Source organism: Eptatretus burgeri, chromosome 14 (genome assembly GCF_056783735.1).
Source record: "Eptatretus burgeri isolate ZD-2024b chromosome 14, Ebu_testis_v1, whole genome shotgun sequence".
Taxonomy (NCBI): domain Eukaryota; kingdom Metazoa; phylum Chordata; class Myxini; order Myxiniformes; family Myxinidae; genus Eptatretus; species Eptatretus burgeri.
The window spans coordinates 72223793-72250760 of NC_140974.1; the positions used below are offsets into that span (position 1 = coordinate 72223793).

General features: G+C 42.6%; 2 protein-coding genes across 2 annotated transcripts in view; one reads left to right on the top strand and one right to left on the bottom strand.

The window, feature by feature from the left end:
* CUL3 (cullin 3) overlaps positions 1-15860 on the top strand; it is an 82881-nt gene extending 67021 nt beyond the window's left edge. The window contains exons 14-16 of the mRNA XM_085855504.1: positions 9283-9469; positions 14837-14982; positions 15116-15860. Of these exons, the coding sequence (XP_085711630.1) occupies positions 9283-9469; positions 14837-14982; positions 15116-15247 (465 nt within the window). The 3' untranslated portion in view covers positions 15248-15860. The remainder of the gene's footprint in view (positions 1-9282; positions 9470-14836; positions 14983-15115) is intronic.
* The window catches only part of LOC147013590 (uncharacterized), a 64498-nt gene extending 38430 nt beyond the window's left edge, over positions 1-26068 (bottom strand). The window contains exons 1-2 of the mRNA XM_085855516.1: positions 25380-26068; positions 14818-17180 (exon numbers count right to left, since the gene is read on the bottom strand). Coding sequence (XP_085711642.1) covers positions 17162-17180; positions 25380-25825 — 465 coding nt within the window. The 5' untranslated portion in view covers positions 25826-26068 and the 3' untranslated portion in view covers positions 14818-17161. The remainder of the gene's footprint in view (positions 1-14817; positions 17181-25379) is intronic.
* Between the last annotated feature and the right edge of the window lie 900 nt (positions 26069-26968).

Sequence of the window (26968 nt, forward strand, 5' to 3'; positions counted from 1 at the left end):
ATCTTTTATTCAAGATATTGTGGATAAGTACAATGACACGATTCACACGTCAACAAATATGAAGCCATCAGAAACATTTACAAAATTAAAATATGAAAAAGAGATTAATGTCAGAAAACCTAAGTTCAAAGTTGGTGATATCGTAAGAATATATAGGTGGAAATCTCATTTTGAAAAAGGTTATACGAAAAGATGGACCAACGAGCTTTTTAAAATTGTTGATGTAATAGATACGGTTCCTTGGACTTATAAGATATATGATTTGGAAGGGGAAGAGATTTTAGGTTCATTTTATTCACAGGAATTACAAAAGACAAAGATAAATTGAAATTTTTTGACTCCGCCCCTTTTTGGCTCCACCCACACAAGCCCCCGCCCACACAAGCCCCGCCCACACAAACCCCACACAAACCCCACCACACACCCCCCACAAGCTCCAATAAATTGAAATTTTTGACTCCGCCCCTTTTTGACTCCGCCCACACACGCCCCTCCCACCGAAGCCCCGCCCACACAAACCCCACACAAACCCCACACAAGCTCCACACAACCTCCACACAAAAACTCCACACAAGCTCCACACACACAAACCCCACACAAGCTCCACCCATATTCATCATATTCACATAATTAGTGATTAGTTAATTAGTTCCCCACACACACAACGTGTTTATTTAATTAAAAAATTATCCACCCATCCACACAAGCTCCACTCATCCACCCATCCCCCCATCTCTCCACCCATCCATTTATCCACATAAGCCTCATCCACATTCACCCCTCCCACACAAGCTCCACCCACATAAACCCCTGCCCATATAAACCCTGCCCACATAAACCCCTCCCACATAAGCCCTGCCTACACAAGCTCCACACAAAAACTCCACACACATAAACCCCTCCCACACAAGCTCCACCCGCATAAACCCCCGCCCACACAAGCCCCACCCACACAAGCCCCACCCACACACACACACCCCGCCCACACAAGCCCCTCCCACACACACCCCACCCACACAAGCCCCGCCCACACAAGCCCCACCCCCTCATCCCCCCTGTGCGCCCCCACCTTTGACCCACCACCTCCCTCATCCCACCCCCACCCTTCCCCACCCACACACATGGGGAGGGGAGGGATGGGAGGAGGGGGTGATGGGTCATTGGGGGAGCGCAGCTACCCCCTCCCCCCCCAACCCCTCCCCCCCAACCCCCCCTTTACATCTCTTTTATTCTTTTCTTGTAATTCAGAATCAAGTAATTGTAAACAAAACAAATATAATTTATTAATATTGAAAATATTAAATATTCATTTGCGAGAATGTACAATCTTTCCCAGCAATCTTCTTCAGATGCCTTGTGATTTCGAAACTCAGACACCATATTCTGTTTTGAAACAAAAAGTGGATAATAATTAGGTTCTATAAAGATAATTACATGGTAATATGAATAAGCCTCGTTGACCACTGAATTAACACACCAGGAGCCTGTCATCCTTTCAAGGTCAATAAAATGAATTCCAGTGTACTGACAAAACCACGTCCAAACTAATGATGCAACCAACATAAGGCGACATTCTAAAGAGAGAGTGATATTAATAATAATTCAGAAATATTTACCTCCAGAAAATCATGTGTTGTACGAGTGATATTAATAATAATTCAGAAATATTTACCTCCAGAAAATCATGTGTTGTACGAGTGATATTAATAATAATTCAGAAATATTTACCTCCAGAAAATCATGTGTTGTACAAGATTGCTTCAACAGCTGATGTTGTGCGATAGTGCTGAAAAAAAAAAAAAAATAAGTCAAGGGTATAGATGAAGAGACAGACAGGGAAAGCAACACACACACACACACACACGCACACACACACACATACACACACACATAGACACACACACACACGTGCCTCACCATTGGTTTAATTCATTCGAGATCAGAGACCAGTCATTATAAATCATTGGCCTCTTCAATAAGAGCAGAGAGAGGTAGGTAGAAAGACAGACAGAGAGAGAGGCACACACACGTGTCTCACCATTGGTTTAATTCCTTCGAGATGAGAGGACGTGATAAGACTTCATGCCACTCATTGAAAATGTCTTTCAATTCTCTTCTAAAATCATTGATCTCTTCAATAAGAGTATTAATTTCATGAACCACGTCGTGATATGTGAACTCAATTTCTTCCAATGCCCTGTCAGGGAAAAAATATATATATATCAGAATTATCATGATTTAATTAATAATCATTTGCTTCATCGTTCAAAGAGAAAAGCATACACAAACTTACCAACTCTGTAGTGGGCTGTTGGCTTCATCGGAAGAAATATCGTCCATGCCTCAGTTGTAAAAATGAAATCCCGTCTGGCAGAAACTTTGTCTGGCGAACCGCTTATAAAGCAACGATGAGGAAATTGCTTAATCATTGGGTGTGGGCACAGGAAATGACAAGCTTCTCTTAATGATCTCATCTGGCCACCGCCCGAGTTGCAAATCGTTTTTGGACATAAACCACGCCATAAAAGTTTTGATTCAAATGTTTTCAGTTCGTGTTCTGAGATAAAATATAAACACGAGACCTTGTCTCACAGAATAGTTCCTATTTTTTCACAGCATGACAGTCCAAAACCACTTCCTCATTCACACAGCACGGCCGTGTCAAAAACACTTCCTCATTTTCACGGCATGAACTGAAAACATTTGAAACAAAACTTTTTTTCTGGCATGGTTTATGTACAAAAATGATTTGCAACTCAGGAGGTGGTCAGATGAGATCATTAAGAGAAGTTTATCATTTCGTAATGGCACAAAAGGGGTATCTTAAAAAATATAAAGATTCAAATGTTTTGTTTTTCAATATTTTAGATGGGGATTATTGTGCAAAGAAAATTAAACTATTGAAGGAATTTGAGAATGAACAAATGTTTATAGGTTCAATGAGTGAGCTAAACAATATGCATTGGTTATTTGATAAAGAGTGTCCCGGGGCTTAGGCGTTTCAGATATTTCTTTCGAATCACCTTTAACAAATCTTTATCTTGTTGTATGGGTTATTTGAATAGAGAGCCCCTAGGTTAAAAGGGGAAATAAAAAAATGACCGTTTTTACAGCCATTTTTCCCTGCTGTGCAGGGGTTTGGCTTTTTCTTGAGGCAATGTTTTATGGCTGGATGCCCTTCCTGACACCAACCCTGGTCGCCTCTTACGACACACAGGGATATGGTACACCTATTCTAACCGGGGCATACACCAGGACCAGTACACTGGCACTCATTTCGCCGACCTCGGAAGGATGGCAGGCTGAGTCAACCCCCTGGTGTTAATTCAGCAGCCAACGGGATTTGAACTCAGGACCCTGGGATCCCAAGCCGCCACCCTAACCACTAAGCCAACACCAGGCTCCAGGTTAAAAGGGGAGACAAATAAATATACCTTGGGCTAAAAAGGGGATTTATTTTTTAGGGGAAAAAAAAAGAAAAATTTCATGGCTGAAAATCCCCCATTCATTTACATGGGGAAAAGTGAGCCAGAACCAGTATTCTTTCCCTACTGTTGTGGATTAAATGTGTGGTCGTTTGTTTTTTGTTGTCATCCTGATTACACTGAACAACAAAATTTTTTTACTGGAGATGTGTAAAGTGATTTAGACTAATTTGGGTACGCTGATTTCAAAAATCATAACCGTTTTGCTGTATCACGTCAGGATTTTTAGTAACAGAAATATTCCCATTGCCTAGAAGTCAGGATTTCAATGAAATTTACAAAAATTCATTTATTCATTTATTTCATCATGAATGCTTCAAAATTATAGAAATTACAGAAAAACTCCACTAGAATGTAATTAAAAATGCTTTAGGCATTTGGCTTTGCGTTTGTGCTGCTCTGTGTCAGTTTCACGATGCAGGAACCAGCAGAAATCGCCCATCATGTTCGGGTTGTGCCGCCCTTGGTAACGCGTCTCCATGAGTGAAATCTCTTGGTGGAATCGCTCGCCGTGCTCGTCCGAGACTGCTCCCAAGTTGTCAGGGAAGAAGTTCAGGTGCTGGTGTAGGAAATGGATTTTCAGGGACATCCTGGAGCCAAGTTTCCTGAAGGACTCCAGCAGCTGCTGCACTATTTCTTCATAGTTGTCCGCGCGCTCGTTCCCCAAGAAGTTGTCCGTCACAGCTTTGAAGCTCCTCCACGCTGCCAGCTCTTTGGGGTTTAGAGTTGTCGGAAAAGTTTAGGTCCTTCATAATCTGTCGGATTTGCGGTCCAACAAAGACACCAGCCTTGATCTTGGCCTCCGACAAGGTGTTGCCAAACTTTTCCTTGAGGTATAAAAACCCACGCCCATTCAGATCCATTGCCCGTACAAAACTTTTCATCAAGCCGAGCTTTATGTGGAGTGGTGGAAGGAAAACCTTGGCTGGGTCGACAAGGACGACATGCTTCAAATTGTGTCGACCAGGTACATGCTCTTTTCGCTCTTCCCAATCTTTCTTCGTCCAGTGATTCTTGTCGTCTCTGCTATCCCAGAGACAAAGGAAGCACATGTATTTCGTGTAGCCTGACTGCAGCCCTAACAACAGCGCCACCACTTTCAAGTCTCCGCAGATGTGCCAGTTGAAGTCATTGTACTTGATGGAATCAAGCAGCTGCCGCATAGTCTCATAGGTCTCTGTCATGCCGAACGCGTGAGCCAGTGGGACTGATGGTTTCTCGTTGCCATTGTGGAGCAAAACAGCCTTCAAGCTGTTCTTCCCAGTCGATGAAGAGGCGCCAGTCTGCAGGATCGTGATCACACCCAAGTTCTTTCAACAGACCGTTGATGTCACTGCAGAATGTCATCGTGTCTTCCATCTCAAAGAACTCAGCCATGTCTCTGTGACGTGCTCTGAACAAGGATATCTTGGTGTTAGGTTCAAGTAGATTCCACTGCTGCAGCCTTGATCCAAGCAGCTCTGCCTTCGCCTTTGACAGCGAGAGATCTCTTACAAGATCATTTAAGTCTCCCTGGTTCAGAAGGTGTGATTCTTGAGTGTCGGGTTCCAAGGTTCATCATCACCATCCTCTTCACCACTGCTTACAGCTATGTTCTGATCAGCTGGAGGTGTTGGAACGGGGTTCTCGTCATCATGAGGCACAGGTTTACGAGCAGAGACGCAGTCAGCGTACTTGATGTGACCTTTATTCTTCTTGTTGAAGCCGGCGATGCTTGTGCAGCAGAAATAACAATCATCATGATGATTCTGCGGCTCACGCCATATCATGGGCACCGCAAATGGCATGCTCGCGCGCTTGCCCACCAACCACTGAGTCAAGGTTGTGTGACAGCTTGTGCAGCAGATGTCTGGTGCCCAGCTCTGTTCTTGGTCCCCCACCTTACACCCGAAGTAGTGAAAGTAGGCGGCCTTCATTTTCACTGCTGTAGATATATTTCGCTGTTGATCTTTTTTGGTATACCGACCACAGACATAACAGAAGTTGTCAGGATGATTGGTACAGGAACGCCTACTCATCTTTATCTGAAAGAAAGAAATATAACACAAGTTAACAACAATTGTACGAAATAGACATGTTAAAGACATATATGAATTTCATTGAAATCCTGACTTCTAGGCAATGGGAATATTTCTGTTCCTGAAAATCCTGACGTGATACAGCAAAACGGTTATGATTTTTGAAATCAGCGTACCCAAATTAGTCTTAATCACTTTACACATCTCCAGTAAAAAAATTTTTTTGAAATTTGTTGTTCAGTGTTATATAAGATGTGATCTGTTTTTTATTAATGCTGGTATGATATATATATATATATATATATATATATATATATATATATATATATATATATATATATATATATATATATATATATATATATATATATATATATATATATACACCAGACTAACGTGTGCGATGGCAGAGGGCAAGGTACAGCAAGGTAAACAATGGGAAACTTGTGAGATGATTCCTTTGAAGAATTGCTTTGTGGCTGCAGAATTCTGCATATGAAGCAACAAGATGACTGTTTGTCGCCAAATCCCTTTTTCTTAGCAAGTGTGGTGTCGCTGTCCGATTTTAAAATACAGGCTTGGTGTGATGTCTATCCACCACCATTTTCTAAAACGGCTTCATCTCGACGTCTATCGAGTTAGTTGGCATACTTTTTACAGGTAAACCTATCTCTCGATGTTTTATTTATTTATTTATTTGTTTATTTTTAATCTGTTCATCATCGTCTTGACTTTCTGAAGGATCCCAGAAGAGCACAATGTACAATGATGTAGTGTATTGGAATGATTTCCATTTACCTTGAGCCAATCGGCAGTGTTATCCAAAAATTTGTTATCCCCATGCATTTAGATAAAAATGGGGGATATTGTTATCTGCTCTGTCTGTCTGTCCGTCTCCTTCAGTCTGTCCTCCTTAACAGTTGTTTTTCACCAAACTTGGTAGTTATGATCACCACATGGCAAAAAGGTACGAGAGCAGTATCATTTTTGGCCCTGCCCCCTGGATCCCTGGATCCCTGGATCGGGTTCATAAGGTCACATATCAAAAAATGCAATTTGCGGCACATTTAAAAACATTTTCGAATGAAACTTTGTACATGCCATCACCATTGGGGGATTCATTAAATATGTAACGATTTATTGGATTTGACCCCCGGTTCATGCCATAAGGGGTGGGGACTTAGGGTCACATGGGTTTAGAACATCCTGATTATCCTTGAAAAAAGTTTTGTTTTGTGTTTCTTAACTCCAAATTTGATATTGGGTCATTCCTGGTGGTATTTAACTTTAACATCGACTTCACTCTAATTGTATTTAATTTTGTTTCTACATCTATAGTCGTCATAAGTCCCTGAACACCCCTGAGTACAGCCTCAATACTCAGCCCATCCATCCATGGGACCATACTCTGTGCAGAGCGTTGGTGCTGCCTTAGCAGTCTCCTTGGCTATTGGACACAATCCTGGACAGGTCGCCACTCCGACGCAGGATACTCAGCCCAATGCACAGTAAAGCAGCATTAGTAGAGTAATCTCCCAATTCACAAACTTTCAACCTTGCGTACAAAGATTTTTGACACCAAATATTGGATTTATGACATCAAAATCCAACATTTTACAAACTTTTGCTCAACCTCAGTGAATCCAGTTTTCAAGTAAAAATTCAAAATATGACCTCATGAACTTTTGCTCCAAAACTTTGATCGTGGACTTTGATATTTTGGACAATGATGTTCGAGTGTCACTTCCTTCGGTCACTTCGACGTCGTCGCATTTGTGCTGAAGTGCAGTGCTGGTGCATTTTATTGACTCGGTTTAAGCGGTTTTGTGCATTACTGTTTTAATCCAGAACGACGGCTCTTAAAAGGAAGATAAGTGCTAAAGTAAGTGATACGAGTGGAAAGAAAGATCGCAAAGTGATTCAGTTAGAAATTCTAAGAAAGTTTGATGTTGGTGCCCACCTTACGGATATTGCATTGGCAAGGTCAAGATCACATGCAACGATGATTGCGATACACACAATAACAAAGAAAAGATCATGCCAAATGCTCAATCTGTGACACCTTCCAATGTTGTGAAAATCCTAAAAACATGCACAGTCACTCTGTAATGGGAAAAACACCAAGGAATGCATCCCCTCGTGATATCGTGATATGATATCTATGGGAAAATCACTCCCGATGTACGAACTTCCGATTGACAAACCACTTTTCAAGAAAACAAAGTGTTGGTAAATCGAGAGATTGCTAATGAATGTTGGTTTTAATTGTCGTACAACCAAATAAAGAGAGTGATGGCTCCAACTCCATGGACAGATTCATTTGAATCTGCAATACACGTAATGGTGTACAGCGCACACAAAACCTCCTTGGAATTGCTGTGTGCAAAATTTCAGGTGTTCTTATTGGTGTGCATTTTTATGGTTTGCACCTTGGAAATACCGAGGGAGAATGAATCCTGGATTTGTGTCCCGCACGCCTTTTAAGCCTTGGTCGACTGCAGATCAATAGTTTGTTTAACCATGAAGTTCATGATGTTTCCATTCGTTTAATTAATAAGATTAATGAACGATGCACAGATGCAATGCTTTGTTTTCGCTGTTTTACCGTGTGCAGTCAATTGCTGCTTTCTTTTTAAGGCCGAAAGACAGTTTTTTTGATGCTTTTGTGTTGGTTTAATGCTGCTGTTGGACAGAAAAGGGCGATTTATCGGGTGTTTGTGAAATCTTGCTTTGAGGTTAATAAAGGTTTTTTTTTTTGTTTTTTTTTTTACTTGATTATTATCTCCGCCACCGAAGGTAGATGGAGGTCATGTTTTCACCCCATGTCTGTTACTTGTGAAAATCAAATTTTTTTCAAGTATATTGGTTCGTCGAGTGTATTGTTCTGTTTGTCTGTTTGGTTATAGGTCAATCGTCTCCAGGTCACATTTTTAAACTGATCTTCACAAAACTTCACAAAATGGTCGAGTTGGTCATAAGCAAAAAGCTTGTTGTTTTTGAGCTCAAAAGGTCAACATAGGCCAAAGGTCGACAACTTTGTCATATTTCTAAAATCAAATTTCATCCGATTTGAAGAGCATTTGCATATCAGGTCACTGAATTCAAACACCAATTATTTTTGATGTCAGCCTCGGCCAAAGTTCAACAACGTCGGAGCAATTTCTAAAATCCTCGATTTTCATCCAGTTTACTTTAAAATTTGAAGAGGATTTATATTTCAGGTCACTGAATTCAACGAGCAATTACTGTTGAGGTCAAATTTGTTTCATGGATTTCGCAAGTCTCGTGCCCAGCATGACATCTTGTTTGTTTGTTTGTGCGCAGGATGTCTCAAAAAGTTGTGGATGGATTCGGATGAAATTTGGTGGGCAGGTTGGGTTTGTGAAGATCTGGATACGGATACGAAAATTTTGTTTTTTAATTTTTCAAGTGATTCTTTCTTCACCATTGAGAGATGGGGCCAAAAACTATACAGATCATGATATTTCAAAAAGTTATGAATGGATTATGGCAAAACTTGGTGGATGAATTGGGTAGGTGATAATAAGTAGCCAATTCTATTTTGGTTTAGGTCCAGATCTAGATCCGGCCTTTCAGTGGGATTCAAAATGTGAACTGTTCAGCCTAGCGGAGTGTGCCCTTCTAGTTTTTTTGTTTGTTTGTCTGTTTGTTTGTTTTTTTTGTTTGTTTTTGTTTTTTAAATCTCGATTGATTGAAACTATTTTCTCAAGTCGCTGTTTTTGATTCCATTTTACACTTGTCTTTCCATTTGTCTGTAGGAGATTCAGCAGGAGACTGACATACCCGAGAAGGAACTGGTAAGGGCCCTACAATCACTTGCTTGTGGGAAGCCCACACAGCGAGTCCTCACCAAGGAACCCAAGAGTAAAGAGATGGAAGCGAGTCACTCCTTCACGGTCAATGACCAGTTCACGTCCAAACTACACCGCGTCAAAATACAGACAGGTCAACTACTACACGTCATCTTGCCTTCACCACTTCAATATTTGCACTTCACCTCTGAAACCATTTAGAAGAGTCTTGCTCACGTATCTCGAACCCTTTTATATCAACATCCTCTCCTCCTCCCACTTCTTTAATGATGCCAATTATTCACACCTTCTTGTGGGGTCGGCCAAGGAACATTTTTGGGCCCCATGTCATCACAAATTGGCTGGCCAGGCCTGACCTTTCGACCGAAGATTGCACAAGTTTGTAATTTGTCCAAGGTGCCAGTAATAACACGCCTACTCTTTGTGAAAGACATCGTGGGATCTTTATTTCCAACAACAACCAGTGCTAGCAGATGGGTCCTCTGGCTTAACGTCTCCACAATGGACGGCACACACACTGCTACATTTGCCCTGCACGAGAAACACCAGGGTGACGGTTTATAGCTGGCTTAAGATTCGAACCCAGGCTGGATGGCTCAGAAGCGAGTACAGGTGTTTGTACATTTTGGCCATCCTGCCAGCCCCGGTACTGTCCGTCATCCTACATACGTTGATGAAGTTTTGAACTCCCAGACCGTTTTCCTTATTGCAACACGTCATCGATCGTTAAATTGCCAGGAGTGAACGAAAATTGAATCTGGCAAATTGAAATACAGCTCGTGTCACTAAAATGGCAATAATACATTTACCTGGCTTGAGGAACTGCAAAAGGTGCTTTTTGATTTGTTTTGTTACCTTCGCATTCTGCGAAAGGTTATGTTTTGGTTGGCGTGTATTTATTTATTTATTTATTTATTTATTTGTAATCTTATGATTCGTATAACTCAAAAAGTATTAAACCGAATTGCATGAAATTTGGTGGGATGATTGGTTATTAGCCAGGAAGCATTCGATTAGATTTTGGGATCGTTCGGGTCAAAGGTCAAGGTCACGAAAAGGTCAAAATCGTCTTTTTACGATAATACGGTCAATTCTTATTCAATTTGCATGCAACTAACGCCAAAATGTTCAGAAGTCAACGCCTCATCTTGTGATATGCAATATGACACAATGACGCCCATACTCTTGTTACTGGTTAGGGGTCAAAGGTCAGGGGGGTCACGACCTTGAAAACGAGATTACCTTCTCTTGTTGAAACGTTGTATTCACCGAGCTTGCGAGTGAAGACTCGCCAAAACGACGTGAGTTGATTGTTGTTTAGTCCGTAGCCCCCGAAAGTCGGGGAGGGGTCATGACATTATAGATATGTGGTTTGTGTCATAAGACCATTCATATGAAACCAGTTCCCCACACTCATACCAAGAACAAAAAAAGTAGTGGCGGCGAAGGTATGCGCTCTATGAGTGCCCGTTCTAGTTTTAGAAGAGATTGTGGGTTTTTTTTCCAAGTCCGTGTTTGATAACTTCTCACATATCAGTGCATTCTTATTGGTCGCGTATTTTGGCATGAGCTTCCTCACGGCAATACATGTTACACGCATTATTTATGAAAAATAATACCGAGTTGTGTTTCTGAAGGAAAATCTCACGAGCTGACTGAGTTTCACTTTTCAAACAAACCTGCGAACTACACTAATGCCGAAAAAGCAATCTCTCCGATGGACGTGCGACACGAATACCTCCGCAAATGGCAACTTAACCCGATGTTGTTAATTAATTATTTGCTCTTTGTGACAAACACCTGTACATTCGATGAACTGTGATCTTATAAAGGATCCACAGCGTATCATCAATTTGGATCTCGATGGGTGCGTGATTGTGACCATTAATGTTCACAATGATCTTCGTCTTGCACGGCATGGCTTTGGCCCATTTTGTCTTCCGTACTTCTTCTATTCAATGAAGCTACTCGGTGGGTTTATTCGAAGCAGGAATATCCAGGCAATGTATCAATCTGCACGCTGTTGAGTGTCACGTCACTCAAATGGATCGGTATCTGTACAGCCAAGCTATTGTAGAGCTCCTTTATATGTTTCATGTTCCATGTATTGCTCAGATATTTTTCTCAACGTGCATACAAATGAAAAGTGTTCACACTTGCTTGATCGCAAAAATTTTGCCGTATGGTAGCTTTAGCCTCGTACGTTTCATTGAATGGTCTGAGCAGATGTAGATAAAATATAACGATAATTTTCTTCCGTTGGGTCGTCACGATTTATGCATGACAACAAGGTGCGCCGTTTTCCTTGCGATAGTTGGGGGGGGGGGTTCACCCCGGTTATCGAATTTGGCAGTTGATGTCATGAAATTAATTTATATCGGTCATCTCTGTTAATACACCCAATAATAGTACAGAAAGGTTTACCATTGTCAACGACTTACAAAAGCACCTATCTGCAGGTGTGTAATCAAATGTTGTGCACCTGAGGTTTGATGACATCATTACTTCGTCGAGAATCACGGGAATTGTAAAAACTGCAAGGGGAAGAACTCCGCACAACCAACTTGGGGTTCCGTTAAAGAAAAACAAAACAAAACGCTCATAAAGTGCAATGTTTCGGCCACAGAGTGACCTTCATCAGCCCAACGATGAGTACCGATGATAAATCTCTCTTTATTTTAATGGGCATGCGTACAAAACAAAACACTTGCACTTCAAATATGGTCTGATCTGCCATGGAATATCATGTATTTTCTCGGTAGATTATGTTTCTTACATAACTGTATTTAATTGTTGTACGTATCAATACTGTCGGACTCTGCGATTCGCTATTCGTGGATCCCGTGCATTCGCGGGTCATAGTGTGTTACCTGCTTCTACGGTCACGCTTCACATATTCACCGGGTTATTTTTTAATTGATTATTTAACACTTCAGGACAGGTCTCCTATATCCACCCGGGAAATTGGACATCCGCAACATCATGACATTGCATCATAAAAAAGGTGCAAAAACGGATCCCCTTAACTTCAGCCCAATTAGCTTACTGTAATCCCAATCATCAGCAAGGTTATGGAATCCATCGCAGTTGACAAAAAAAAAATCATTCCTTTTCTCCAACAGCCTCATTTCAGATCATCAATTCGGAGTCAGACCTGGTCACTCTTCCTTGGACATGCTTCTTCTACTCTCCCAACAATGGTGGAGGCCCTTGATATCAAACATGAGACCAGGGCCGTTTCTCTGGACATATCTCGAGCTTTTGATGCAGTCTCGCATCCTGCTCGTTTCAGCCTTGCTCTCCAAACTGTCTGCCTATGGAATGGAAGCCAAGGCCAACTCCACTCTTGGATTGCTGACTTTGTCCACTCTCATAGTCAATGTGTGGCTCTCATTGGAACCCTTTCATCTCCTCTCCCCTGTCAAGGCTTGGGTATCCCAACACAGTGTTCTAGGCCCTATATTATTCCTAATCTTCATCAATGATCTCGCCGACTCTCTGGGAAATCCTCTTTATCTCTCTGCTGATGACTCCACTCTCTCCTGTGACGTCTCTCATCCTTCTGACAAGCAGCAGCCTCTTCCCTCTCCTCGGACCTTGACAAAATCACAAACTGGTCAAACATAATTTTCCTTATGTATCCAAATTGTCCACCCTTTGCATTCTCCGTTACCCTTCATCATTACCTGCATCCCTTGTTTGTCCGTCTCCGTCTACTTTCTCCCCCTGCCCTGCTGTTGGTGTGTCCCCCTTCTCCTGCTGCTCTCTTCATGTTGTGTTCTGATTTGTTCTGTGTAATTGCTCTTCCATGAGCCTCGACCATGTAAAAAAACAAACAATGCATCGGCATTTGCGGAATTTTTCAGGATCGTATCCCTTGCGAATAGCGGGGTTATGAACTTGTTAACTCTGCCACCGAAGGTGAACAGAGGTTATGTTTTCACCCCTGTCAGGCATCCGTCTGTCTGTAAGCAGTATATATCAAAAAGTTAGACAAATTTGGCCGAAAATTGGTGGACAGGTTTGGTGTGTAACAGGGACGAATTGATTTGATTTTGGTGAAGATCCGGATATGACGATTCAAGTGCTTCTTCACCATCGAGAAATGAGGTCAACAACGATCTATCGCACAATATCTCAAAAACCTGTGGATGAGTTGGTGGCAAGAACAAGCCAATTATATTTTTGGTTTCGATCCAGATCCGTCCTATCATTGGGATACGAAACGTAAACTGTTCAGCCTGGCGAAGGTATGCACTCTACCACGTGCCGATCTAGTTTATCCTGCAACGTTTTCGAACCACATTTCGGTTTAGTTCCGCTCAATTTGTGCGTTTATAAACACTCTGCGGCTGCATTCTTCATGCGCCCGCTTTTCTCGAAACTTGTTTTGTGACAAAATGCCCGTGATGACACTGTGTACGACTGTATAATACTATAATCCTTCGCAACACTTTGCCGCCTTTGCTAACTTTCCTTCCACTTTCCTTACCTTTGCAACAACTTTATCTTTTGTGCCATGTACACATTTCACGTGTAAAAGTGTCCAAATGTTTTTTTAATTTTTACTCACGCGTTTGCATTTCCTCCCTTAATAAGTCCTTGCTCTCCTCCCAATCTCAACTACTTTAAAAAAAAAAATGTATTTCGAAATATGTCCCTCCCTCCTGGTACTTGTGTGTATGTTTCCATCTGTCCATCCATTTTCTTTTTTAATTAGTCGGAGAATAATGTTAAAGGTAGTTTGCTGGTTTACAAACACAAAAGCTCAAACGTTGATAAAATACCTTCCCCTGATTCTACTGGTTATGTGACCTGTTTCAAGGATTTTGAAGACGTTGCTTTTAATGAACAAAGCCGCCTCAAATTACTTTGTTCAGATGTTGCAAAACCAGCAGTTGTTTCACTTTTTGTCATTACAAGTTCCCTTACAAGGAACTTCAACGCAGGATAAAGCCATTGGGCACATCAACGCACGTGCTAGTATTACCAGGCTCCGGTTGTTCGTACTCTATCCATTTTAAATGCTGAGCATCTCGCAAGGATGCAGCACATATCATGTTTCATCTTTGCTATGCCTCGGCGCAGGTTCAAACCACCAACCTCCCAGGCTCGGAAGTTAAATTATTACTTATCCAGTTCAACATCAATCGTTTTTTGTTTTTTTTAATCTTTTATTTTTACATTTTCCGTTTTACCGTGTGTGTGCTTATAACAGCTGAGGAGGAGGATGCTGTATGTAAACCTTTAGCAAAAAGTAAAAACGAGTCAAGTCTTTGTCTTGTGAAAGAGTTTAAATCATTTCAAGTCCAAGGGTCATCACAATGCAAAAGTAAGAAAGTTGATATTGCTCATTTGTGTAAATAACCTCTCTACTCTTTTCTTTTGTGGTCTCGGTACCAACTACCAAATGTTGTAATCCAGTATGCGTTAAAATATTTTGTGAAATTTGGCAGACAGTGCCCTCGTGCTATTACTTACTTTTTCCTTCCACGACCAGTGGCGGCAAAGCAGGGTGAGACGGATCCGGAGCGGAAAGAGACCCGGCAGAAAGTGGACGATGACCGCAAGCACGAGATTGAGGCAGCCATCGTACGCATAATGAAATCTCGGAAGAAGATGCAGCACAACGTACTTGTCGCGGAGGTACTTGCATTTCCTCCCTTAATAATTCCTTACTCTCAGCATACTAGGCTTTATCGTCATTGCTCGTTACCCCTGTAATGCCGACTTCCCTATCTATGATGCTCTTTGACGGTCACACCTTCCTTGTCCCTAGGTGACGCAGCAATTACGTGCACGGTTCCTGCCAAGCCCTATTGTAATCAAAAAGCGCATCGAAGGCTTGATTGAACGGGAGTACCTGGCACGTACGCCGGACGACCGCAAGGTGTACACCTATGTGGCATGAGACACTGGCTACTCGAACCCCCTCCCTCCCACTCCCCCACTGTCACGAGGGACGTTTCTGGATCAGCCTCCCGATTTCCCCCTATCCGCCTCCTTTCCTCTTCGCCCAACTTACCTCGTCTTCCCCTTCAAATTTCAACAGCCCAAGTCAGTTCTTTAATTCCCCCATCTTGTTTCACTTCCTCTGTCTATGCTTACTCTCAGCACCTCAGTCTGCCTGCTCTTTTGCTGTTCCCCACATGATCCCGTTTCCCAAATTCCCGAATCCTGCTCGACAGGGAGTAATTTTGGGGTCGGGGTGGAGTCCGTGTGCGTGGCCATCCGTTCTCACCATCCCGCTCTACCTCCTGACTTTGCAGGATGTGCAGTGTGTGTGTGTGTGAACATGATGTATGTACTTTAATGTATTTGTATCGTTAGCCACCCTACATGTTACCCACTTGAGTAAAAAAAAATTAAAGATTTAACTTTGTCGGGAGAAGAAACGGAGTGAGGGGCAAGCAACCAGTTGCTGCTTTTGTTTTATTTTTGTTGTTCACCTCGTTCGTTGAGATTGCGTTCAAATTTAATGCATAGGATGTATTACGCCCACAACAATAAAGTGACAAAATACTTTGGTGATTTAATTGTGGATTTATTTATATTCTGTGTGTTTTTCTGAACCAGTAAGAAAAATACGTCAAAATAACAAACTTAAACAAAACCATGACTTAGACTATATTTAAAGGGCAAATAGCAGAATGAGATCGGATGCCTTAAGGCAACGGAATGCAGGAATGCAACTCGAGCTTTTGGCCGCTCATGCAAACTCGCAATGAAAACTACATTTCTGAGTCTGAATGCCAGAATTCTTTAAAAGCGTTGTTGTTGGTCTGGTGGAAAGGAACTCGATTTTTTTTTCCCCACATGATGGATCAGCATACCAAAGGAGAATATTTAATTTCGTATATGCGGAGGAAGAACATTCAACGATTCACTGAAACATTCGAATGAACTTCACTGAAACAGAAGCCTGAAGCAATCCCTCTAATACACAATTTGACATCCAAAAAATGGGAGGGTGAGACATTTGGCAATTCAACTACAGGATGAGCTGATAGGTACTCGGCAAAAGAACTCACAACTGCAATACGTGTCCATTTTGGGTGGGAGGGGAGAGTATGACACACTCATGACAAAAGTTTGCAGTGTTAACAACCAGGTCACCCTGTTTCTATGCAGCGAGCATAACCTTTCTTCGTAGTAACATATCGCTTTAATCAATATGTAGGTCAAAAGACTGTCGGGAAAAGGGAAACATTACGGACAGCCAATTCAACTATAGTACAGAAATTAAATTGATAAAGTACCAGCAACAATTCAACAAGGGAATATAATTGAGAATACATGAATATAATTATTTTTCTTCCACATTGATAATTCCCCTGAAAAAAGTTGAAGTGTCTGTCATGACTTATCGACTCCCTGGTGGAGACGCGAGTTGATATTTTGACTCCACACCGGTCGTGCGTGCCACCGTATGGCACAGACTCACCACATGTGAACAGTTAATAAATGGTGTTTTTAATTCGGCCGAACCAGTTTCTTCGCAAGAGCTTGTATTTTCCTCTGCACCACCACCACATACGGTATGCACATTTGTACGGTATATACCATGTTTGTTTAACATTGTGACAAAGCGAGGAAGATGTAATTTTTTTATGCCGTCGAACCGTGCATGGCTTGAGCAGTTGTCGGGTCACCGTGCATTTCGGTTTGCATTTCCTGGTACCGTCGTCTTTGGGAGAAATACATTCTCGAGCTAGAGCAAGCTGTTCTTGTGTTGAGCAAACGTCGCGTTGGCGTGCACCGTAGGGTTAAGTGTGGGAGCCAGATGTCTTGGTTGTCCCTCACACAACTTGCGTCCTGAAGATTGTCAGATTGAAAGTCGATACCTAAACAAAACAATAAAAGCTGCAATTTGTATTGATACATGCATACTTACAGTACTCCACTTTGTAAACAATCTGGATACAATTGTCCATGTTGTATCAACCTCCAGGACAGAATTCAGTGTAACTTTGTTATTGACTGTTTCAATCTGCCAGCATAGCTTTCAACGTTATACAATGTTTCACTCTGGCATGTTCAAGGGCAGCAGCTTTTAACAGTTAATATTGCAACCTCCTGTGGCTGCACAGTGTACATGCCTCATAATGTGTTTTTTATTTATTTATTTTGTTCTCATGTGTAAAAGTTCAAGTGCTGCGGTATTTATATAAATCTATCACTCATTCACATGTCCTTAATATATATATTTTTTTCATATACAATGTCGAGGCTCTTATAATTGCGAACACACACAGAACGTGTAACGAGAAGCAGGAGACCGGGGGGGGGGGCAGCAGACCGGGGAGGGGCAGGAGAGGGAAGCACAAAACAGTGGGGAATAGAAACATTAAGAGATGGGAAAGGGATGGCACAGGGAACACGGGGTAAACAAGATGGACACTACAGGGACTTTTCTGGTCCTCACACGACAGGAACTTTCAGGAAGGAAAATAGGGAAGTTGAGAGGTGGATTAATGAGGGTGGAAAAGATGGTTTTGGATGGGGGAAGATAAGAGATGGTAGTGAACAGCTGTTTTGAAGACTTGGAGGGAAGAGTGGGATTGAAGAGTGTGGGAGTTTGTTCCAAAGGTGGGAAAAACGAAAATGAAAGAGTGGAGGTGAGCAGTGATTCTTAATTTTGGTAGTTTTACCACAAGGGGGTTGCTGGCGGACCTTGAGCGCCTTGCTGAAATATGGCGGGGGGGGACATATCGCAGTCAGAGCAGTGGGTGGGGGGGGGGAGTGGGGTATAGGCTGGAGAGAGGACGGTAGAATACAGAAAGACCACTGACCTGCCTTCCCGAGAGAGAGAGAGAGACCCAAAGACAGCCTCATCGTGGGAGATACCAATGATACTAATGCCTTGGTTTCCACAGCGTGAAGCTGAGAAAGGTGAAAGGCAGGAGTTCCAGCTCAGAGGAGAGAGCAGTTCTCCATCAGGCGACAGATCAAAGCTTTGTACACGGTCAGGAACTCAGGTGTGCCAAGGAAGGACTTTCCACGATAGAGGATGCCCAGTCGGCGACTGGTTTTGGAGGCCAGCTTAGAAATGTGGCTTTCCCAGGAAAGATGATGACAGATAGTGAGACTCAGAAGCTTGAAAGAAAGGATTTCTTCAAGAGAATCGTTGAAAAGTCAGTGGGGGGCGGGGGGGGGGGGAGTTCCAGACATTCCTTTCGGAGAGACAAAGTGAGAGTGTGAGATTTGTCGGGATTGAAATACATGTTCCACGTGTTTGATCAGCTTGTGATTTTATCCAGATCTGCAGAGTGAAGAGGCTGCTGCTTGCTGATCTGAGGGATGGCAGATGGTATGGCAGAGGGTGGAGTCATCAGCAAAGTGATGTGCTACCGCATAACAACCCTTTGTTTATTCCTTATGAATAATCAAAGGGTTGTTATGAGATAGTACATTTAAAGGTGACTTGTTCCCATCAGCCTTCTTTTTATGCCTCTGCTGACTAATTCACCGGAGGAATTATGCTTTCAGGTTATTCGTACGTCCGCGGTAATTTTTTCGTTTTCTCTGCAACCGCTTATCTGATTGACACAAAATTTTCACCATATGTGCGGATGCGCATGTGGAATGTTTTAACGATAATTCTGATGTCATAGGTCACGTGGTGTGGCAGCCATGTTGGAAAAAAGGGGAAAATTTGGACCTATGTATCTCTGAAACTGCTACATGGAAAAAATTGAAACTTGGCCCATGTGAAGTACTTACTCCCCATGGGAAACAAGTGTGATTTTTTTTTTGTCATAGTTATTATGACGTCATTATTGTATACGTCAAACGCTTTATCTGATTAGTTTGAAAAATTTTGAGGGACTAGGGATAAATTGTATGGGTAGAAAAAGTTGATGATGTCATCGGTCACTTGTTTTGGCATCTATGATTTTTTTGAAGAGTAAACCTTTAAAAATCTTCTTCTCCAGAACGGCTTGACAGATCGAGGGGAAACTACACCCACATGTTCCCCGATCCTTGGGAATACCAGGGTGTTCATGAATAAGTAATAGGTCACATGGTCTGGCAGACATATTGGTTTGACCGAAAATCTTAAAAAATTTATCTCTCTTGAACCGCTTCATCAATCGACGTGAAACGTCAGTTATGATCTCGTAGTCATGGGGAATATGTCTTAAATTTCAACCTGATCAACTGCATGGTCTGGCAGTTAGAATAATTCAGTATTTTGAATCTGGGTTCAGGGATTTAAATCAAACTTGGTACCACTATGTATAATGTGGATGGAGGCATATCTGGTGACGTCGAAGAGTGCCCTTCTAGTTTTGTTATATAGTGTGAACATCCTGAACCATTCGCCACCTGGAAACCCCTTGTTACTTTCATTTTGAATACTACATAGGGAGAGGGGGGAGAGAGATCTTCAACAGGCACTTCCAGAGCCTACAACCCAAAGGGGCAGTGTAATGATCATGTGGGCTGTGTGGGCAGAACTCCTTAATCACACTGACGAAGTACAGTAGATGTGATAAAACGTACTCGTCAGGACCTGTGGAACATCCTTGTAATGTAAATTGTAACATCAAGTCCTCAACTCTTCCCCCCTCCCACTCACAAAACCCAAGTCCTCTCCCTTCACCTTCCAACCTGAAGATGTCAATCCCCTCCCCCACCCCAAGCCTTCAAACCCCCTCTCCACCCCCACCACAACTCCTTAATCCCCTCACTCCCCAACGCCTCAACCTCCCCCTCCCAACTCTGTCCAATCTTTGCTCTTCCACCCCCAACTCTGTCCTCACCCTTCTCTCACTCATAAAAGCAATTGGCATTCCCACATCGATCATACCATATTTCTTCATTACCTCATTGAAACAGCAGAATATTGAACACATTCCCCTCACCTACCATGCTCTCTCCAACTTCGCAGAAACCCATCACGGTCGTCTGTTCAACTCACAATCCCACAAGTTGTGCGGAAACTCCATGAAATGGCAATCTCAAGTGACCATGAGCAGCCTAATTGTGCTTATTAACGACCTGAAACCAATTATCTCCTTCCTGATGCATATATTATAAACACTACATCAAAAGTAAATGATGACAGATGTTTTCTTTCAGAATGTCATGTGATTCTCGGAACTTCTCACAACAATGACCTTTTATAAGGACGTGGGTTTTCTGATCTCTGGTCGAGTCATTTACGATCAAATCGTCGGAAATAATAGCAATGACCTGCATAACCTACGCGATGAAAGCCTTGCTTGAGAGAATGGCACAGTTATTTGTAATTGGACAACAGACCGGTTCCTCGATCGCTGAGACCTTGATGTACTGTGATCTTCATGCCCTGTGATGCCGATCAGATTCAACCTTTCGATATCTGATGATACTTTTAACAGTTGCATTGGTTGTTTTACACAAAGAAAAACTAATAGGGAGGGAATGGCAATTGTGAAGATGACAGCTCTGAACCAACATGGTGGTCGCATTATTTATTTATTTTTAATGTTGAAATTGTGGGTGTAGTCAGGCAAACTGCCCAACCAATGGATGGAACGGAATGTTGTACACAGACAGGTGGACGGACGGACAAACAGGCATGTAATTATATAGATAAAGATAATTATGCATTCTCACTGTAGTATTAAATATTTTTCAAACACAGGAATTGTCGGTGTGTAAGGCCTGACGATATATTATCCAGTTTATATGAACGAATGTCAGTGTGTGTGTGTGCGTGTGCGTGTTTTGTTCATAAAGCATAACATTTTCTCTCTGCTAACTCCCCTGTCTGACCCCAATCTCTCTCTGTCCCATCTACACTCTACACCCCCTCCTAAAACAGTGCAGCACCCTCCACACATCTCTCCCTCTGTCTCTCCCTCTCCTTCTGTCTCTGGACATGTCCTGACGTTGTTTATCTCCGGACCGTGCTTGTCTCTGGATCTGTCTGGGCCGTGTTTGTTTGTCTCCGGATGTGTCCGGGCAGTGTTTGTCTCTGGGCTGTGTTCATCTCCAGACATGACGGGCGGTGTTTGTCTCTGGGTAGTATTTATAGTATGACTAGTAGAAAATGGATTTCAGACATTATTTTTTTTCCATCTTCACTATTATTCTATGTAGAATCATTTTGATGGAGCGGTATGAATTGACGCTTCACCGTATGTCTGCCTTCCTTTCCCCTCCACCTCCTCACTCTTCCCCCTCTTTCTCCTCCCCCTTTTATATTCCTGTCGGTGAAGAGACTGGTGTTATGTGCTAGTATTAATCTGTTGTTGTGTTGCAGTGAAACAGTTTGACCCTCTCCTCTTCAAGCCCCACTCCGAGTGAATGAGTGAGACAAGCTCTGAAAAGCCAATCACAACATATAATGACGTCACTCATGGTCAAGGGGAGAAGCATATCGCAGATGGTAGGCTTTACGATTTGTCCTTCCATAGGTACGTAGACATTGGCTGAGCAGGAAAGGGCAGTTTTTGTGTCTCGTTAATCGAACAGTCTTTTATTACCTGATGGACATGCATGATGCATCGAGATATTTGACGGAATAATATCTGCATTTAACATGTGCTCTATTTAATTGAACAAAATTACAGATTACAACACTTACAATATTAATAATGATCACTTTAACATATTCAACTACATCCACTAAAACGTTTGAGTGTCACTACAAAAAAAAATCTTACTAATCATATACCTGTAATGCAAATACCACCTTGATGAAAAGGTAGAACCGATACAATCACAATGCTCATTTCGGAAACAAGTTTTAATAAGTTTTTTTTTTTAAATTGTTCAGTTGAATTTGCTGATGTGAATGAAGAGGGTATGCCGTTCCACTCCATTGCAGCGGTCACAGTGAAAGCTGTATGTACAGCATTGGGTCGGGTCTTGGGATACAGGCAGATGAATTGTTCTGAATAGGAATGGAGGTTGTGTCTGGGTGGAAGATGATGATGTAGATTATAGTGAGCTGAAGTTGGTTTGACTTGATTGATTTTAAAACCTTTTAAAATGAACTTCGGGTAACCCACCCTCCAAAGTCACGTTGACCTGACCTCAGCCAACTTACACTAGACTTTTGACCTTTGACTTGGCCTATGTACAATAGACTTTTGACCTTTGACTTGGCTTATGTACACAAGACTTTTGACCTTTGACTTGGCCTATGTACACAAGACTTTCGACCTTTGACTTGGCCTACTACACTGCACTTTCGACCTTTGACTTGGCCTATGTACACTAGACTTTCGACCTTTGACTTGGCCTATGTACACTAGACTTTCGACCTTTGACTTGGCCTACTACACTGTAGTTTCGACCTTTGACTTGGCCTATGTACACTAGACTTTTGACCTTTGACTTGGCCTACTACACTGTACTTTCGACCTTTGACTTGGCCTATGTACACTAGACTTTTGACCTTTGACTTGGCCTATGCACACAAGACTTTCAACCTTTGACTTGGCCTACTACACTGCACTTTCGACCTTTGACTTGGCCTATGTACACTAGACTTTTGACCTTTGACTTGGCCTACTACACTGTACTTTCGACCTTTGACTTGGCCTATGTACACAAGACTTTTGACCTTTGACTTGGCCTATGTACACAAGACTTTCGACCTTTGACTTGGCCTATGTACACTAGACTTTTGACCTTTGACTTGGCCTATGTACACAAGACTTTCAACCTTTGACTTGGCCTACTACACTGCACTTTCGACCTTTGACTTGGCCTATGTACACTAGACTTTTGACCTTTGACTTGGCCTATGTACACTAGACTTTTGACCTTTGACTTGGCCTACTACACTGTACTTTCGACCTTTGACTTGGCCTATGTACACAAGACTTTTGACCTTTGACTTGGCCTATGTACACAAGACTTTCGACCTTTGACTTGGCCTATGTACACTAGACTTTTGACCTTTGACTTGGCCTATGTACACTAGACTTTTGACCTTTGACTTGGCCTACTACACTGTACTTTCGACCTTTGACTTGGCCTATGTACACAAGACTTTTGACCTTTGACTTGGCCTATGTACACAAGACTTTCGACCTTTGACTTGGCCTATGTACACTAGACTTTTGACCTTTGACTTGGCCTATGTACACAAGACTTTCAACCTTTGACTTGGCCTACTACACTGCACTTTCGACCTTTGACTTGGCCTATGTACACTAGACTTTTGACCTTTGACTTGGCCTACTACACTGTACTTTCGACCTTTGACTTGGCCTATGTACACAAGACTTTTGACCTTTGACTTGGCCTATGTACACTAGACTTTTGACCTTTGACTTGGCCTATGTACACTAGACTTTTGACCTTTGACTTGGCCTATGTACACAAGACTTTCAACCTTTGACTTGGCCTACTACACTGCACTTTCGACCTTTGACTTGGCCTATGTACACTAGACTTTTGACCTTTGACTTGGCCTACTACACTGTACTTTCGACCTTTGACTTGGCCTATGTACACAAGACTTTTGACCTTTGACTTGGCCTATGTACACTAGACTTTTGACCTTTGACTTGGCCTATGTACACTAGACTTTTGACCTTTGACTTGGCCTATGTACACAAGACTTTCAACCTTTGACTTGGCCTACTACACTGCACTTTCGACCTTTGACTTGGCCTATGTACACTAGACTTTTGACCTTTGACTTGGCCTACTACACTGTACTTTCGACCTTTGACTTGGCCTATGTACACAAGACTTTTGACCTTTGACTTGGCCTATGTACACTAGACTTTTGACCTTTGACTTGGCCTATGTACACTAGACTTTTGACCTTTGACTTGGCCTATGTACACAAGACTTTCAACCTTTGACTTGGCCTACTACACTGCACTTTCGACCTTTGACTTGGCCTATGTACACTAGACTTTTGACCTTTGACTTGGCCTATGTACACTAGACTTTTGACCTTTGACTTGGCCTACTACACTGTACTTTCGACCTTTGACTTGGCCTATGTACACAAGACTTTTGACCTTTGACTTGGCCTATGTACACAAGACTTTCGACCTTTGACTTGGCCTATGTACACTAGACTTTTGACCTTTGACTTGGCCTATGTACACTAGACTTTTGACCTTTGACTTGGCCTACTACACTGTACTTTCGACCTTTGACTTGGCCTATGTACACAAGACTTTTGACCTTTGACTTGGCCTATGTACACAAGACTTTCGACCTTTGACTTGGCCTATGTACACTAGACTTTTGACCTTTGACTTGGCCTATGTACACTAGACTTTTGACCTTTGACTTGGCCTACTACACTGTACTTTCGACCTTTGACTTGGCCTATGTACACAAGACTTTTGACCTTTGACTTGGCCTATGTACACAAGACTTTCGACCTTTGACTTGGCCTATGTACACTAGACTTTTGACCTTTGACTTGGCCTATGTACACAAGACTTTCAACCTTTGACTTGGCCTACTACACTGCACTTTCGACCTTTGACTTGGCCTATGTACACTAGACTTTTGACCTTTGACTTGGCCTACTACACTGTACTTTCGACCTTTGACTTGGCCTATGTACACAAGACTTTTGACCTTTGACTTGGCCTATGTACACAAGACTTTCAACCTTTGACTTGGCCTATGTACACAAGACTTTCAACCTTTGACTTGGCCTACTACACTGCACTTTTGACCTTTGACTTGGCCTATGTACACAAGACTTTTGACCTTTGACTTGGCCTACTACACTGTACTTTCGACCTTTGACTTGGCCTATGTACACTAGACTTTTGACCTTTGACTTGGCCTACTACACTAGACTTTTGACCTTTGACCTTTACTTTTGACTCGGCCTACTTTGAAGTTCTTTTTACCTTTTACACTATACCTTTTGCCTTGTTTGAAAAATATATTCAATTATCACATAATCAGCTTCTATTACTTTAGAAAGTGTGCGTGTCTGTTTGGTTTTAAAAAAAACAAAACAAAACAAAGAAGAGTTAAGACAAATTGTAATCATGTTGTCTGTCTCCTCAACATTCTGATCCCCTTGTTAGGGACAGATTAGGACAAAATACACTCACAGCCACACTGCAGGTGGGACTCTGCGCTTGAAGATGTTCCGCAGCGTCTGTATCTCGTCGCTGGGTTGCACATGAAAGGCGCAGCTTTTGCACAAGGTCTCAGCCCCAAAGTGCCTCAAGATAAGGCGCCAATTAGCCACAGCCAGACTGTACCGGCCTTGCCAGAGCGGACAGCGCACCCCCAGCCATATGCTCTCATCGAGCGAGCGTACGCAGTCTGGAGGCGCCACCACCTCCAGGCTGGGCCAAGGCAGGTGGAGTTCTCCGGCGAGCAGGTGGCTCAGGTAAGAGCAGAACACGGCCCAGAAACGGTCGACCTCTCCTTCGCTCCAGTGGGTCTCCCCACCGGGACTCGGTTGCACTGCGAGAAGTCCCAAAGACGAGCGCCGAGGGATAACGTCCGCTCTTCGACTCTGTGGATCTTTGCTGCAAAATGGAAATTTCATTATGACGACTGATTATGACGACATGGCTCGACTTGTTAAACGGAAAAAAACGATTGTGTGTACTTCGTGTCTGTCTCAACGTCTCCCTCAACACGCAGGGTAATGTGGAGAATTTCGGGCGATCGTTCGATTCCCATTGGTCCGCAATGACTCACCTGTACCGACGGCAGCCAATAGCGTGACGCGACCTACCTGAGCGTTCCCTCCACATGGAGTGATCATCGAATTTGTCATCAATGAAGTTTCAGAGGGATGATTTTTAAAGTTCTGCACCTCTAGTGTGCATGCTCTCAACATTTTAAAGGTAGAACAAGGCAACCTGTGCCTGCTGGTTGCATCTTTTTCTGGGGGGCACTGCTGTGCCACTGATGCAGTGCCCCTATCACCAGTACACCGGTACTCATTTCGCCAACCTCAGAAGGATGACAAGCTCAGTCAACCCCACACGGTGTTGATTCAATGGAAAACAGGGGCTCAGACTCAAGACCCTCAGATCTAAACCATTCAGACAATACGAGCCTTTGTGCGCGTGCGCGCACACACACTCACACTCACACTCACACTCACACTCACACACACACACACACACGTTGTTTCGGGATTATGAGAAGCTGAACGAGGTCTTCCCAGGACTTAAAATGTCTCTTCGTTCTGTACGTTCATGTTTTGAGGATCAAGTTGTGACGTTTTCAGGTTGAGGTGTCAGAACATCTGCAGGTGTTCCGTATCAGGTAGCATCTTTTCCTCGAAGGTGTCCTTGAAGGATTGTCAGTGAATCCCGGACAGGTTCCAGTTGTAGACATTTTGTTGTGGTGTCCTCCTGGAATCTCTTCCAAACCCTTTGTGTTTTTAGATCCTCCTGGAGGATCTCGAAGTCTCACGTTGTTGTTCTTGTGGACTTTTTTGTTTCACAGCCTACAGTTTTCATCGAAACTTCCTGAAACTTGGCATATATATGTAAAAAATACCCTGCGTAGACATTAACCATCTCCGATTTTGAAAATTCCTCCGAGAAAAAAAGTTATGACGTCAAAATATCTCCGCTAATGGAAACCACCCAAAAAATTATCTCCGAAACTAGGCAAGCTTTTTGAATTCTGTTTGCAGGAATCGAACAGGGCATTAGCAGAGATGAATTACCGC